A 15655-nucleotide genomic window follows, 5' to 3' on the forward strand; every position below is an offset into this window, starting at 1 on the left:
GTTTGTACTATTAAGGGTAACTGTTGATTTGGCTCTATACTGTTGATTTTGGACCACAATTTAGAACAAAGCTGAAGTTATGTCTTAGCTTCATGGGGACATTTTTTACTTTATATGTAAATCATGAGAACGTTGTCATGTCAATGGTTTTATTGACATTCTCCTAGGAAGTTATTGTCTATTGCATCATAATATTGATAATGATGTATAATATTATATAAACAGCCTGGAATTGATGTCAGTCTAAACCTCCTTTATATAGGGTGGGTTTTAAAAGCCAACCGCCTACCGCTGCCAACCGGCATACCGGAGTGAAAAAAAGGCGCTAAAATGAGCATTGTTAAATTTAAGGATCGTAGATTTTCATACTACAAAACGAAACTATTCAATTTGGCGGAATTTTTGTTGACGTCAATATTATGGAATCAAAATTATTTTAAAAATGAAACGAAACAAATTAATATTTCTTTTCTTGCTTTGAGATATTTTCCTTCCCATTTTCTCATTCAATTCATGGTTAAAATAGCAATAATCTCTTTTAAAAATAAAATGGGGCACACAATAAAACATACAAAAACCTCTAGTTTTTTTTTTTAATAATTCCTATGACCGAACAAGGTCGTTTGTTTCAGAGTTACTTCCCTTAACTTTTTACTGTCGTCGGGAACACGGAGCATCAAGGAATCTTTCTTCCACCTATAAGAATTTTTTCAAAATTAATCCTTGACGTAGACTATAATAATTCTGCGAATGCTCCTCCTGTAAATTCAACAGAATCATCGATATATGTAGCGGATAAAAATCTTCACCAAGACTGGAAGCACACTTCCAGTACTTGGAAAAATCAGGTGTCCAAATATATAACCTTTAAAGGAAGAGATGGGGGGACGAGACTACACGGTGATGATGGTTGGTTGATCGAAAAAGTTGCGGCGAAAGATGTGACTAATTGTGAAAATATTGGTGATTGTCATGTCATGAGGCAAACTTATTATAAGCATGGCAATCCGAAGTATTCTGATGTCAGGAAGATGATAACTGAAATACAAACCTTTAAGGCTAAAGATAGAAAATTTGGTAGCCTCAAAAGAATACTTTTTTCATGTGTTCTGATGTCATACTATGTATAATAGTGATGAAATTGACAAAACCCTGTTGCGTTCACATGTCGGATGTAAAAAGTCTAGCCTACATGACCCAATGATTATGAGCAAGTGTTTTTCGCCTACGAGAATGCACATGACCTAGTTGTGTCATTGTTAGTACCAGTATTTATAGACACAGTGCTGGTGGTAAAAAAATGTGCATCTCGGCTCAGTTTGATACTTTTTAAGATTTATTGGATTATACTTATTGAGAGATTCTGTTGTAAAATTAATAAACCAGGTAAGTCTATTGAAGTATATTATAAAACAAACCTATCTCAAAGCAAGGAAAGAAATATTAATTTGTTTTGTTTCATTTTTAAAATAATTTTGATTCCATAATATTGACGTCAACAAAAGTTCCGTCAAATTGAATAGTTTCGTTTTGTAGTATGAAAATCTACAATCCTTAAATTTAACAATGCTCATTTTAGCGCCTTTTTTTCATTCCGGTATGCCGGTTGGCAGCGGTAAGAGGTTGGCTTTTAAAACCCACCCCTTTATATACTTGTGTTGAATTTTAAGGGAAGCAGTCGTCATATTTTGATTTTAGAAAATCATTATGATAAACATTTTTATCTTTAGATTTCTGAGCTAAAATTTGAAATAGAATCAGAAAGTTACTACCTAATAATGTTCCATGAGTTTATCTAAAGTATTGTATTCTGAAAGATAATCACGCTAAGCCCATATCCAAGATCATTCTCATATTGGAAATAAAACTAACATGATTGTTAATGGTAGTGTGTGTAAAAACTCTTTGTATGCCTATTAAACAATAATTTAGTACTGTGATATTCTCAGTGTTTGTTAATGTTATCAGCTGGCATTAATTGATAAGGATATTGGTTCACAGTTTACATAATTGTTAAAGAATTGTGGTCCAAAAAACTTTTGAAACACATTTTATTTGAATGCTAATGCAATCAATAAGTAAAGGAAATAAGTTTTGTTGAAAAACATCCTATGGCGAAAAATATGTGGAATTTTCTTTTTTCACCAATAGAGACAATTTTCTTTTTTCACCAATAGAGACAATTTTCTTTTTTCACCAATAGAGACAATTTTCTTTTCTTATTTTTTTTGTTGCAAAGGACATAGTAAGATCATGTGACTTCTGCATTTTCAAATATTCCAAAGACCTAGCTAACAGATCAAAATAATTTCTAACTTAAGCCAAATTATGACCAAGTTAAGTTGCTTTACTAATTCAAGTTACCTAATTATACCAAGAGAGAATTTTTTGTTCATGTTTCTTACAACTAAGGTGAAATTAAAGCCATGTGAAGATTTATATGATGAACTTGAGTCAAAGAATAAGGATCATACCGTCAAGAGAAAAAGGGGCTAGATTGAAAAATGATGTGCTCATATTTTGCCAATATTTGTATTTTCTATACTAATACTCATATTGTACTGCTTCACCTTTTGGTTCATAAAATAACATAATAACAAAGAAACTTTTCATTTAAAGATTGACTTTTACATAGTTGGTTAGTTTGATACTTACTGACTCAGTTAGACCTGCAGAGTTATAGAAAATCTACTGTGATTGAAGCCTGCTTATTCTGATGTTAGCTGACTGATATCTGTCAAATATAGTTATCGAGGACCAATTGATTCACTCATTTCCTACTAGGTAGTTGCTCTACTTTTTACTGTGAAATGTTTCCTGAGTATGGTCCTATTAAGTGGTTAAATTTCCATCATACAATTATATGTTTATTTGTTCCAAAACATTTATTAGATGTCAAGACAATAGGTCTGTTGGATATTGTTTTCATTTTAAAGGGACAGGTGTGCCATTTTTTTTTACTAATCGTACCTTAGTCTCAGAAAAAGGAATTTTTTAGAAATAGAAAGTTAAATTTCTAGTTTTAGGTATTTTTGAAGGAATTATCTTTCAGTACCTCTGAAGACCCTAAGCAACCCCGTGTTTCATAAGGCTGTCCTACTTAAAAAATTACAATATTTACATATATACAAGATATGAATTATTTATTAAATCATATGATTTCCAAATATATTCATCAAAATAATAGTCTGAAGTCTTGTGTGTCAAGTAGTCTATGGTTAGTAGTTATTTTTTAGGGACATGTTTTTGTCATATTGTGTGTCAGGATAAACAAGGCTATACCGGTATAGTGTTATAACTGTCAGCTGATTGACAGTTATAGCTATCACCCCTTGTGGTATGAATAGACTAGTCTATCCAGTTATCAGTGAAGAAGGAGAGTAGTTGTTGTCTGTGTATTTTGAGACAAACAGGAAGAGGGTAAACATTTTACCTTGATACAAAATTAGGACATTTTATCAACATATGTCAACTCTGTATCTACTTGACCAATGTCAAAGGTAAGCAGATTCTAAGGTTTGTTTAGGTTAAATTTGTTGTCTGTTGTAGGATGGTTTAAGAATGGTTCAATATATTTGGAATATACCATTGTAGGATTAGAGTAATTAAGGTTATCAGTTAATTATGTAAAATGTTAAATTAAGCACTGTTATATTTTTTGTAACATCATTTCAAGGTAGTCAGTAAGTCAGTTACTGATCATGTATAGATCAACCAATAGACTAGAATAGCTTTCCATATTGTGAAAGTTTTCTGCCCTGTGATCCACTATTCATTCACATTGGCATGTAGGGTATTTTCCATGTTAAAAAAACTACAATATTTCACAATTTGAACAGACATTGCAGTTGTTTGAGTGTTAGTAGATTTGTGCTGTACTGCCTTAAATGTTTATCTTAAGAGGTGGATTTTGTTTAAAGGGATACTACGTCTAAGGATGAACATAAAATTTTAATTTTGCTCAAATTTGGCCAATAACAGTATATATCCATCAGTGGACTTACCTGGTGTCCTAACTATACATCAAAATCCCTCTATAATCCGATATATCCACAAAATCAAGTAATTAATTATAAAACGCTTAATACATCCATTAAGCGATTTTCAAATCGTCTGTCTAGGAAATCTGGTGGAATTTTCAAGGGGAAGTAACTCTCAAGTGGGGTTTCCCGCGTCATTGACCTCTACTCTTGAATTTACCTCGACATTGTCAGACATATTTTGAAGACCGAATAAAAATGCCTCGTAGGAGATTAAGCAACCCCGTGAAAAAAATATTCATATAATTTAGAATGAATACTCCACCACTGACACAATTTTCAATGAATATTAATCATTGGCAAAGTTTGTTTGTATACACCGGAAGATGATTGTTTCCTGTTTTAGCGTTGATTACCCAGACTCTTTATTTCTCCAACGGAACGGACTTGTCGCTTGCTCACTTTCTTTAAAAATTTTGATTATAGTTTTATTGTCGCTTTTTCAAACTTGATAAAGTGTGGGATGCATACTTATTTAACCAATGGTCACTATTAAACACAAATATTAGCCACAGGACGAGTGTATTCTAAGACATAGTATCCCTTTAATAATAGGTTAATTAAATAACCCAGCAGACAACAATCTATCTCTCTTTACAAATTGCACCAGTTTTGTTTTTTTCCATTGTAAAGTTAGCAGAATTTAAATCATAATGTTGAAGACATATGGAATTATCTACTGAAATTTGATAATGGAACTGTCTTCATTAACATATGAAGCGAGATTCATCTAACATAGGCCAACATTTATTTTATTCCACTTTAATCTTGTGCAACTGAATTTCATTATACATGTATTCCAATAATATGTTGTGGCCTTTGTGCCTTCAAACATGGACAAACTCAGACATGGAAAAATCCCACTATTCGTGAATAGTGTTATTATGTTTTGCAGTAGTAATGATACAATGCCAGAACAGAGAGGCAGAAACCTTCTCCTTTTTTATATCCAACTGTTTGGAAATCTTTGCGATGAACAGTCACTAGTTTACAAGTCTGTGATCTATTATCTCAATGACTTGACAATTTGTCCATGTCTATCCCTCCAAAATGCATCACTAATAGGGGGAAACCAAACCTTAAAGCAAGCTGTAAAAAATAAAGATGTTTAGCATACCTTCTCAATGTAAGACATATTTTGATATTGATCTTTCTGGTAATAATATATTTATATCTCAGTATGAATTATAAATAGTGTCTTGTAAAGTATTAATGATCTGATAATCTATATTGTACAGTAGAAACTGTATTAAGAGACCACACAGGAGAAAATTAAAAAATGGTCTCTTACTGGAGGTGGTCTCTTATGAGAGAATTGAGTCGGCAGAAACAATTTCATTCATTTCCTTTATTTCATTCTATGTATTAGAAATACATGTATACAAAATAACAATATAACATTATAAATATTATTTACATTTTTTGTATAGAAGTTTGTCAGTTACTTCTGTTAATTTTTTTATTAACTGTTATATCTTTTAAATCCATAATTGTATGCAGCATCCCTAACTCTGAATTTTCTTATAACTTGTTAGATGACAGTAGAGTCGAAAAAAATTCAAAAATAAAGAAATTGTTATCTAATTTTAATTTGATTGATTTTGGTTGAATTATCTGCTGTCCATGGTTCAAGAAGTATGAAATTTGCTCTTGTTCAGTAGCCAAATTATTAATGCTATCAATTTAAGTACTGATAAGATCTCTGATCACCAAACTACAAGCTGTTTTAAAAATGTCAGAATATAGGTTATTTATCAAACTAAATAACTGTTGTTTCAGTCCTACACACAAACAGGAGAAATTGCTCACCACGAGCAACGTTTGATCTGTAATAGTGTCATTAACAACTAATCATGTACAAGTCTATGACCACCACATGCTGCTAGTCCACAGTTTTAAACACCAAGAATCATATTACATTTTATTACTTTTACAGACACAGGTCATAGCATTGTTAAAACTTAAATACTCAAGATTTTAGTAACAACAAAAATCTATTCCCACCAGCTTTTAAATTTATCCACGAAGATTTCTTTCTTTCTTTCAAAGATTCACTAACTATATGAAACCTCAAAACATATTCAGATTGAATAACTATTCACTAACTATATGAAACCAAAAAACCATATTCAGATTGAATATTGATTCACTAACTATATGAAATCACAAAACATATTCAGATTGAATAACGATTCAGTAACTATATGAAACCACCAAACATATCTAGATTGAATATTGATTCACTAACTATATGAAACCACAAAACATATTCAGATTGAATAATGATTCAGTAACTATATGAAACCACAAAACATATTCAGATTGAATAACGATTCAGTAACTATATGAAACCAGTTTGAGCAACTGCTATGTGGACATGTTCTATGCCTTTGACAGCTATCTTTAGTTCAGGTCAAGGTATATAATATGTTGGTTATGAAAAAGGTCTACTGTTTATTTTAGTAATGTCTATAGTTTATATGAATAATAAGAAGAATACATCATCTGATATTTATATATTTATATTATAATCATTTTAACTTCTTATCCATACAATTCTGCCTTTCATTATTAAATTAAAAACAGGGCAGTATATGATATTGGAAAAAAATATCTTTCTTGAATGATTTATCTTTCCTTATGGAACTTACTTTTTTTAAAAAAAATACAAATACTTCTTTGGCAGGGCATTAAATACTAAATGACATTCTATAGGCTAAATGACAGAATTTCATTCTAAACAAAGTTGTTTCCTGTCTAAACGAAAGATATGGTCTTTGACATTGCATAGGTCGAGATGATATCTTTATTAGAACAATAAACCAATGTACCTAACGCTTTCTTCATTATAAGGATCCCTTGACAGTTAAAATTTCAAGAGAAACAAAGTGGATACAAAACTTTAATTTGGATTTTTTTTACAAAAATTTAATATTTTTTGTCATATTGTTGCTTTTTATGCCTTTTAATGATTTTTTCGAAGTTAAGAGAATTAATTGCGAAATGAAACTGAAACCTTAGATAAAAGTGATATATTATTAATGTCAACTCAGCTCAATGTCTTTGAGAACATGTTGTCTTACAGAAATAATCTGAAAAACTCATAATGATGTAAAAAAAAAACCTTGCATACATCTTACAGTGTGAGTTAGGTATAATCTTTCATGCTTCTGGCATAATCTCTTGATATTCTTTTTTACAACAATGTTGTCAAGATTGCATAGAAATATTCCATGATTTGTATTATTAAGTTTATTCAGAAGATTTTTCTTCTTTTGTACCAGTTAGTTATATCATTTGAGACATTATGTTGTTGCACAAAGAAATACTGGAGTTCTTTGAATATTCTCTGAAAAATAATAAAATATGCTTGGATCTGAATCCTGGTTGGTCTTGATAATCAGAAATAAATAAGAACACCTTTAATACATCATAGGTGGTGATCAACTGAGTACTCACAGAAACATCATTGTTACGATCACACAAATTGTTAGGAGACCCAGAACCATTAGGGCAATGTGGTACTGTAAGCTTGTTCAAAGGCTGAAGCTATTCAGCAGCCTGAAGAATTCTCTTTGATGGGTTCCTGTTTTTATGGAATCAATGTTATTAATTCTGCCAACACTCTAAAAAAAAATCTGATTCTGTTTCTTCTTTCTAGTCTTGAGTTGATATTTGACACAAGATTATTGGTGTTTGATTTCTATATTATTTTATGTCTGGAAGGCACAATATAATGGGATGAAGTTAAAATTACTGTGTAACTTGTGGACATGACTGTAACACTAACTAGATATTTCTCACTATTGTCATTAGTCTCAGTGGAATAATTCTCTGATTTTATCTCTATATTGGAAAATAAACTGTTCAAATGTTAAGGATGGTGATTTGAAATAGGATTTGAAATACATATGGGACTTTTTTGTCAGCGCTATTTCTTATAAGCATCTTATTCCTACATTTTGTCACCTTTCTTTAAATTGGGGGAAGGCTTTATCTTTTTTGACTCAATCTTGTTGTACGTATATTTTATGTAGGTTCTCAAATAATGCTGTATGTTGTGACATAGTAACGATCTGGACTAGAGCATGTCCAATAACGCAATATCCAAATAAACTTTTATTCTAAAAAAAGTTATAAAGTTAGAAATAGATTGATTGTCATTGAAAAGGTATATATGACAGATTGAAAATAGAGTGAGTTTGTGTTTGTGTCATCAAAATGTTTTCAAACAGAAACCATAAACTGTAACATAAATGTGATACTTACATGTGTGCTAATTTTATCAAAGGCATACATGTACATGACCTTTTTAAACTGTCAAAAGATTAAATGTCATTTGGAAATATGAAAGACACGCCTCATTTGCTTCAAAAGCATAATCAATCATCAGATATCCTTATTCAAGTTGACATTTGACCCACATGATCAAAGGGTAAAATTATGAAACTGTCCAATGAGGATATAACTATTTGTGTGAGTAATAGAGATGAATGATTAAATATATTGATAAGGATCCCATGAAGAATTGTATGATGTAAATACATCCTTATTTATAAACGGAATTTTTTTATATAATCTTCAGAAAATTCTTAAGAAAATGAAACAGGGAAACTTTTATTCTAAATTCAAACCAGAAAAGATTTTAGAGGATTGTCAGGTCGCAAGCTTAGCCAAGTCATAAGTCATAATCTGGTAAGAAATTTGGATAATGTAGGCACCATTCTCTTCAGATGGGGAATAATAATGGTACAAATAGAAATTATAAACAATGTTTTCCTGATACACAATAAATGTCAGAATATTTGCCTGATATAAAACTGGTGAATGAAAAAATTTGAGAATGCAATGATTTTCAACTTAACCAGATTCCTTTTTCATTCATAGTTAGCAAGGTAATAATATGAGAGTAAATAATACATCTAACTTGTACTGTTTTCATTCACTTGGACCAGGCGTGAGAAATAAACATTCCAATCTATTTATACAGACATGAAACGTGAGCAAAACATTGCCAAACAAAATATCACAAGGACCTTTCATTTTTTTCTTAATTCATTCCACAAGAAAGTTTGTAAGGATATGACTGGTACTAGTTAACCATTTTTAAGTTCTAAGAAAAAGTTTTGTCTAGGAAGTTGAAATAGTAATTATATTACCAGCAACAAGAAATATTCACCATGTGTTTTATAGAAGGAATTGTTATATAATGCCAGTTTTAGATTGATATTTAGGTAATGTTAAACACTATCTGTTAAAACTACTGTAGTCTACAGTTTGCACTTCCTTTATTGCATGTAAAACCTGTTGTTCATTGTTTCATGCTTCCTCTACATTTAGTTTAAAACTCAACCTAAATTTCGATCTTTCTTTTCAGAAAATCTCTTCCCACCATATCAACATTGTCGACATCTAGTGGAGGGGGTGGGGATAAGTCCCCAGTGTTCAATGGCAATGATGTGTGTGACCTGCTTGCACCGAAAACTGAATCAGATGTCTCTCGGTAAGTACATAATGTATTTTTCATGTCATTTTGTCATAAAAACCATTTTTATCAAGTTTTTATATGTTCAATTCTTATATATTATAAATGCATTTTACTTTGTTTGTGGATGGTTTGAATAGAAAAGAGTTGCTAATGTTCTTTTATATATTACATTTACCTGACTCATTTAGTTAATAAAAGAGAAAGTATGGCTAAAGTGTTTTTGCATAATTTTAATATAAAGATATAGGACAATAAAATGGAAATTACTCATTCATATGTTTATTAATTTGAGGTTCAGAAGAAGTGTCATCCACATTGAATTTACTGTAACTGATAAAAAGGATATTAGAATGTTCCCCTCCTCATAAAGTTTGGAAATTCTATTGTAACTGATACTGTCTGTATCAAGGCATTTCAGATTAGGACTGTTCTTCCTATTTCCTAACATTGTCTTCATCTTATTAAAAAAGATTTAAGATACACAATATTTCTCATGATACAAGCATGAAATTAGATATTTATTATATACTTTTAAGTCTCAATTTATCTTAATTTACTCAGACAGAAAATTAGATTTTAGCTCTTATCTTCCAAATGACATTTCTCAGACATGGTCAAGGAAGTTCTGGGAAATATATCTATAATAAATGATGAAGTATGTAGAGCTCACTTTGCTGTTTTCAATGACTATATCCAAATAAATGGTGGTGTCTTCAAATCTTTAGATGTTCCAATAATCTTGAAAAGTTATCTTTTCTGTAATTCCAGCCATGTTGGAAATGTATTCGCCTATAACAATTGAGCTACAGAGTTTGACTGCAAGGTTTCATAAGTCTACCTACATATACTTTGTGTATTCCCATATATTCATGAGCCACCCACCTTACTAAAATCTCAATTCATGCTAGAACATATAAATATAAAGACACATCTCAAAGCCAATAATGGTTGTGGAAAATCTATAAGACTTTTGAAACAGAGTTCGACTGCAAGGTTTTATAAGTCTATGGAACATTTCCTTTGTGTATAACGAATATTCATGATACACCCACCTTAATGAACTTTGTGGCTGATTTTACTGTGAAATGAAGATGATCTAAATGTAGGTTTTAGGTTCAGCATTAAGTAGACTAATATTGATAACGCTACTTTATTTAGGTTAATGAAGAATCAATGAAATTATATGGTTGATTTAGCGTGGGGCTATATACGTCTGATACATGACACTTGATTTAATATCAAATTATTTCCTGTCAGCTTTTACAGTGTTCAGTATAGATAACTTCCAGAACAAGTTCTCACATTGAAAATTTACTTGATATCTAGAATGCAATAAAATATAATGGTGCTATATATTGTTTATATTTTGTGGCTATGTCATCATATTTTGTTTATATTTTGTGGGTATATCATCATATTTGTTGCTAAGTCTTCATACATATTTGTGACTATTTCTTCACATTTTGTGGCTTATTTTATGTGTTCATATTTTGTGACTAAGTTTAGTATCTTTTTTGGCTACGGATGATGAGATGTGTACAGCATTCTGAAATATTTTCCTAGGACTTGACAGTCTGTCATAATTCAGGAAAGATAATTGGTTGACGAAAGACTAGCTGGTAGACAGACACTACTAGAAAACCAAAAAAACCTTGTAAAATATAAATGCTCAAAAACACATGGAGTATTTTGATTTGTACGAACAACATCAAACCTTCTGGGTCTCTTGGGATAGAATCACCCATAGCTAGCTCTTGGACTAACATCAGGGAGCCGCCGTGGTTCAGTGAGTTAGAGGCTTGCTCGCTAACCTGAAGGTCCAGGGTTCAATCCTGGCATAGGTCGAGATAATACCTTCGGATTTTTCAACCCAGTTTCCCCCTGTCAGTGATGCAGGTATGAGGGGCTGACATGGAAAAAGCGTCTAGTCGTGCAGATGGGATAATAAACCGAGGCCGTGTGCTACAGGCTGTGCACTTTAAAGATCCCTCGACAGTTGGAAATTGAAAAAGAGCAGGCTAATGCCGCTGTCCTGACAAAATTTCCCTCATTGCACTTTGCATGGCGTTGCCCGTCTTCATTAGAACACATGGTGCAGAAAAGTACGACGTAAAACTCCATTCATTTCATTTCATTTCATTTGGATTAACATCAAGAACAGTCACTATTTGACTGACTTGCAACATGTACTTCTGTTTCCTCAGTTTTATCTGAAATGAAACTGTCCTCAAACCAAATGATAACTTAATAATTGGATATCTTGAGCATTTTGCAGGAAAATAATTGACTGTCTAATACTTGAGGCAATTTTCTACCTAAATTGAAGTGCTCTTTTATTGTGGAAAATGATAAGGGATTGCAGATGCATGTATAGTCATTTCATTATTCATCTGATTATTTGCGCTACTAATTTTTAATCTGATCTGAGAACGAACCAGGTAAAATTTGGTAGTGTAAACGTTATCTGTGTGAGAAATAGTTGCCAGGCATGCGTCTTGAGTCTTGACACCTCGATCTTCCCCCCTTACTCTGAAAAATATTGTCCTGTTGAATCAAAGGACAGATGTTGTCTCCTTGGCTTGTATAACTCATTGAATAAAAATGATATTTATATGTTGGAATGTATTCTAATTTAACTATGTTTTTATTATTAAAAACCTTATACAGTAGTTTTGACAATACAATGTCAACCAGTCAATGTATTATATAACTAATGTCTGCTTTACAGATATATGTCACCGTTAAGTGACCTTAATGACCTCTGACCCCAATACAGCCTTATTATCACTACTGACATAGTGAAATAGCCAAGTATCACTTTTCATAAAAGGTTATCATCATGATGACAAATTTTTAAGTAACACAAAAGAGTAACCCTATTTTACAATATTCACTACTGATTGTTGGGTTCTTGCAGGTCATGTCTAAAAACTGATCACTGACAAAACTTCTAAACAATAGCTTTACTTGATTGTCTATATTGAGTCTCACCAGAATCTGGCCTGCTATTCTTTGGTTGTGTAACTTTTCTTTATGATAAGAGTTAACATAAAGATTTGCAAGTTATAGTGGAATGAAAGAAATATTGTATGTAGTCATGAAGTAAAAGAAAGCCAGAAAAAATGTGATCAGAAACTACGGTACTGAAATGTTTCTGAAGAAGGCAATTAGCCGAACAGGACAAAAGTATATATATATATATATATATATCATAATCCTGAATTTAATTTCCGTTAGGTTGACCTACTTTTGATAATTATCTAATTTATTGATTTTATTGGGTTAATTAAGTCCAGATTGAAGAAATAAATTAAGATTGAAAGGTAAAATCATTATTAAGCTGATTAAAATTCTTCAAACTGTAATCTGATTGACATTTTGAATGCCCGATATTTATTTGATATCAAGGAAGTTCTATACATTACATGTTTATTGTGATTAAAACCTTAAAACAAGACACAACTTGAAAGCTGTCACTTTTACATCAATTTTGAACAAAGTTGACAATAAAACAAGTAAAATATAAATGTATTCTATTTGTAATATATTTATATGCTATATCATTCATTATAAATGTTCAATATTATCCAGTGTCTTTTCTGTTCCTGAATAGAGAATTTCATTCACAGTTGGAAATTGAAATGAAATGAATGGAGTTTTACATTCTACTTTTCTGCACCATGTGGGCTAATGAAGACGACAACGACATGTAGAGTGCAATGAAATAAATTTGTTGGGACAGCGGTATTAGCCTGCTCTTTTTTCGATTTCCAACTGTCAAGGGATCTTTAACATGCACAGCCTGTAACAAACGGGGCCACTGTTTATTGTCTCATCCAAATGACTTGACGCTTTTTCCATGTCAGTCCCTCTTACCTGCATGACTGACAGGGGGAAACCTGGTTGAAGAATGGGTAAATTAATTTTTTTAACCAGTCAAAATTTCTTGTAATATATTCATTATCCTTGGGGTTAAACAATTTGCCATAACCGTATTTGATCTGTCAAAAGACTCTAACTTTGTTTGAAATGTGAAGATATACTTGCAATATGAAAGTGTAATTTATTAGGATAAATAAAAATCTGTATTTACTTGTAATGCATTTGTAATTATCTTTAAGTGAATATGTAATTCTGAATTGTAACATGTAATTGTAGGGTATATTATATTTATTCTGTTGTATATTGTAAATGACATGTTATGATGATTGTAAAACAGCTATACAGCTGTAGTGTTTTATCTTTAATTGTGGATAGACTGTAGCTCTTTAAGGTAGTGTGAAATCTTGCAATCACTTTTTGGTAACATCGGACAAATGTTAGTCATTGGTCATTCTTTCAGTTGACTAAACCAGTCTTTAAACGAGAATCTGAGAAAGATCCATGGACCAGCTGGTAGACAAGATGAAGTAGATTAGCCATCCATTTGAAATATTGTTACTATTTACAGTTGGTTACTTCTCTTTAGATTTGCCTACATTCTTTTTTAAATCTATTTTGATATACAATTAGTTTCTATATATCAAAATTCAATTGTAATATATAGTTATTTTGTATTTTTCAGCAATGTTAGTCCAAATATGAACACAAGAAAACCCACTAATGGACATATCGTAAGTTGTTATTTCAGTTTTATTTCTAGAGAAGGTGGCAACTGACTATGAATGCCAATATATGCTTATGTAGTTTCAAAACAACTTTATTTTTCAAAAACTGGCAAATAATTCTTCCTAAAATAAAAACATGGGATGTGTATAATAAAGTATGACACAATATAAAGTTTGATAAATATGTTGTACCATTCTGAACAGAAATATCTTGCAATTAAATGATTTATTATCTAGAGATAGGGAATCAATAAATACTGTTATCTACAAATCAATGTTCAGTTATTAAGTACTGGTCCATTTGAAAAATATATCAGACATTCTGACTTGCATTATATATTACACAATCACTTTCAACAACCATTTGTTTGATATAGTATTTTCTTTTAAGGGAAAATACTGACATTTGTGCTGTGTACATTTCTCTGTAACTTTGAACATAAATTGTGTACTCAACTCATCATTGAGTATCCTTGGAACTTTTTGGGGGATCTGCCTTGTTTATATAAAAAACACAAAATCATATAACTATGTTATAGAGAATCAGTATTGGTGTATTATTCAAAGATTCTGCCGAAATATCTATCATCCTAGAAATGCTGTGACACAGAATTTTTACAGCTTTCTTATTTCAAATCGCTTAGGCAAATCATGTATGGATATTTAATAAAAATGTTTAGTCAGTTTGTACCTTTATTGGTTAGAGAATTGATAATTTGTCTTGGTGAAATTACTGGCCATCCTACTGTAAAATTGAAAGGAATTACCAGTCTATAAATATTATTGGTATCCATTGATTAATGAAATCACCACTTCTAAATACTAATCAATAATGGTAATAATTGAATCTGACTATACGTTTTGTCAGCAAGATTCACTTTAAAAGGATAGTTTGTAATTAATCAGTTACCAACCAATTGACCTAATATCAGCTTCAGAAAGAAAATATGATAGCCTGGTCATCAACATCTTTACAATGTCTAGCTATTACAAACTGCGTCTAATACCTTGACTGGAATAGTCACCTTTCTTGAATCATGAAAGTTTTTATATGAAGTGATTATATTCGATTGTACACTAGCAAATACAGCCAATCACAGGCCTGGACAGAGTCTGTAAATTTAAACCATAATGTTTATAACCTTTCTGTCAAGGGCAATCCAATCAAATCGTTACATTCCGTGAAACAAGCATGCTGACTAATGCTGTCAAGTATAAGTACAAATTCTTAATATCTTGAACTATCTATGTAACTTTCTGAGTCGCAAACTTGAGCTCTTTTTGATTTATTGATAACCATTGAAAAAGATTAATTTATCTATTTGAATTTTTCACAAATAAAAAAGGCTGGGAACCTTATATATTTATTACTCTTGCAAAGCTGTAAACATTACAATTTTTAACTCTTAAACAACCTAAACAACTGGTAAATGCTTCAGTCTGTTATTTTGTATGCAAATCTCTTCAGCTTGAGACACGTAAACCAGGTCATGAAATTCTGGTTAATAGAAATTGATTTC

General features: G+C 31.1%; 1 protein-coding gene across 1 annotated transcript in view; it reads left to right on the top strand.

Annotated features, from left to right (window-relative positions):
- Nucleotides 1–15655, top strand: part of LOTGIDRAFT_166372 (hypothetical protein) — a gene marked incomplete at both ends in the record, with an annotated part of 67084 nt that overhangs the window by 39926 nt on the left and 11503 nt on the right. Inside the window, 2 exons of the mRNA XM_009063444.1 lie at nt 9418–9543; nt 14093–14141. Coding sequence (XP_009061692.1) covers nt 9418–9543; nt 14093–14141 — 175 coding nt within the window. The remainder of the gene's footprint in view (nt 1–9417; nt 9544–14092; nt 14142–15655) is intronic.

This window comes from Lottia gigantea (assembly GCF_000327385.1).
Source record: "Lottia gigantea unplaced genomic scaffold LOTGIsca_58, whole genome shotgun sequence".
In the NCBI taxonomy this organism is placed as follows: domain Eukaryota; kingdom Metazoa; phylum Mollusca; class Gastropoda; family Lottiidae; genus Lottia; species Lottia gigantea.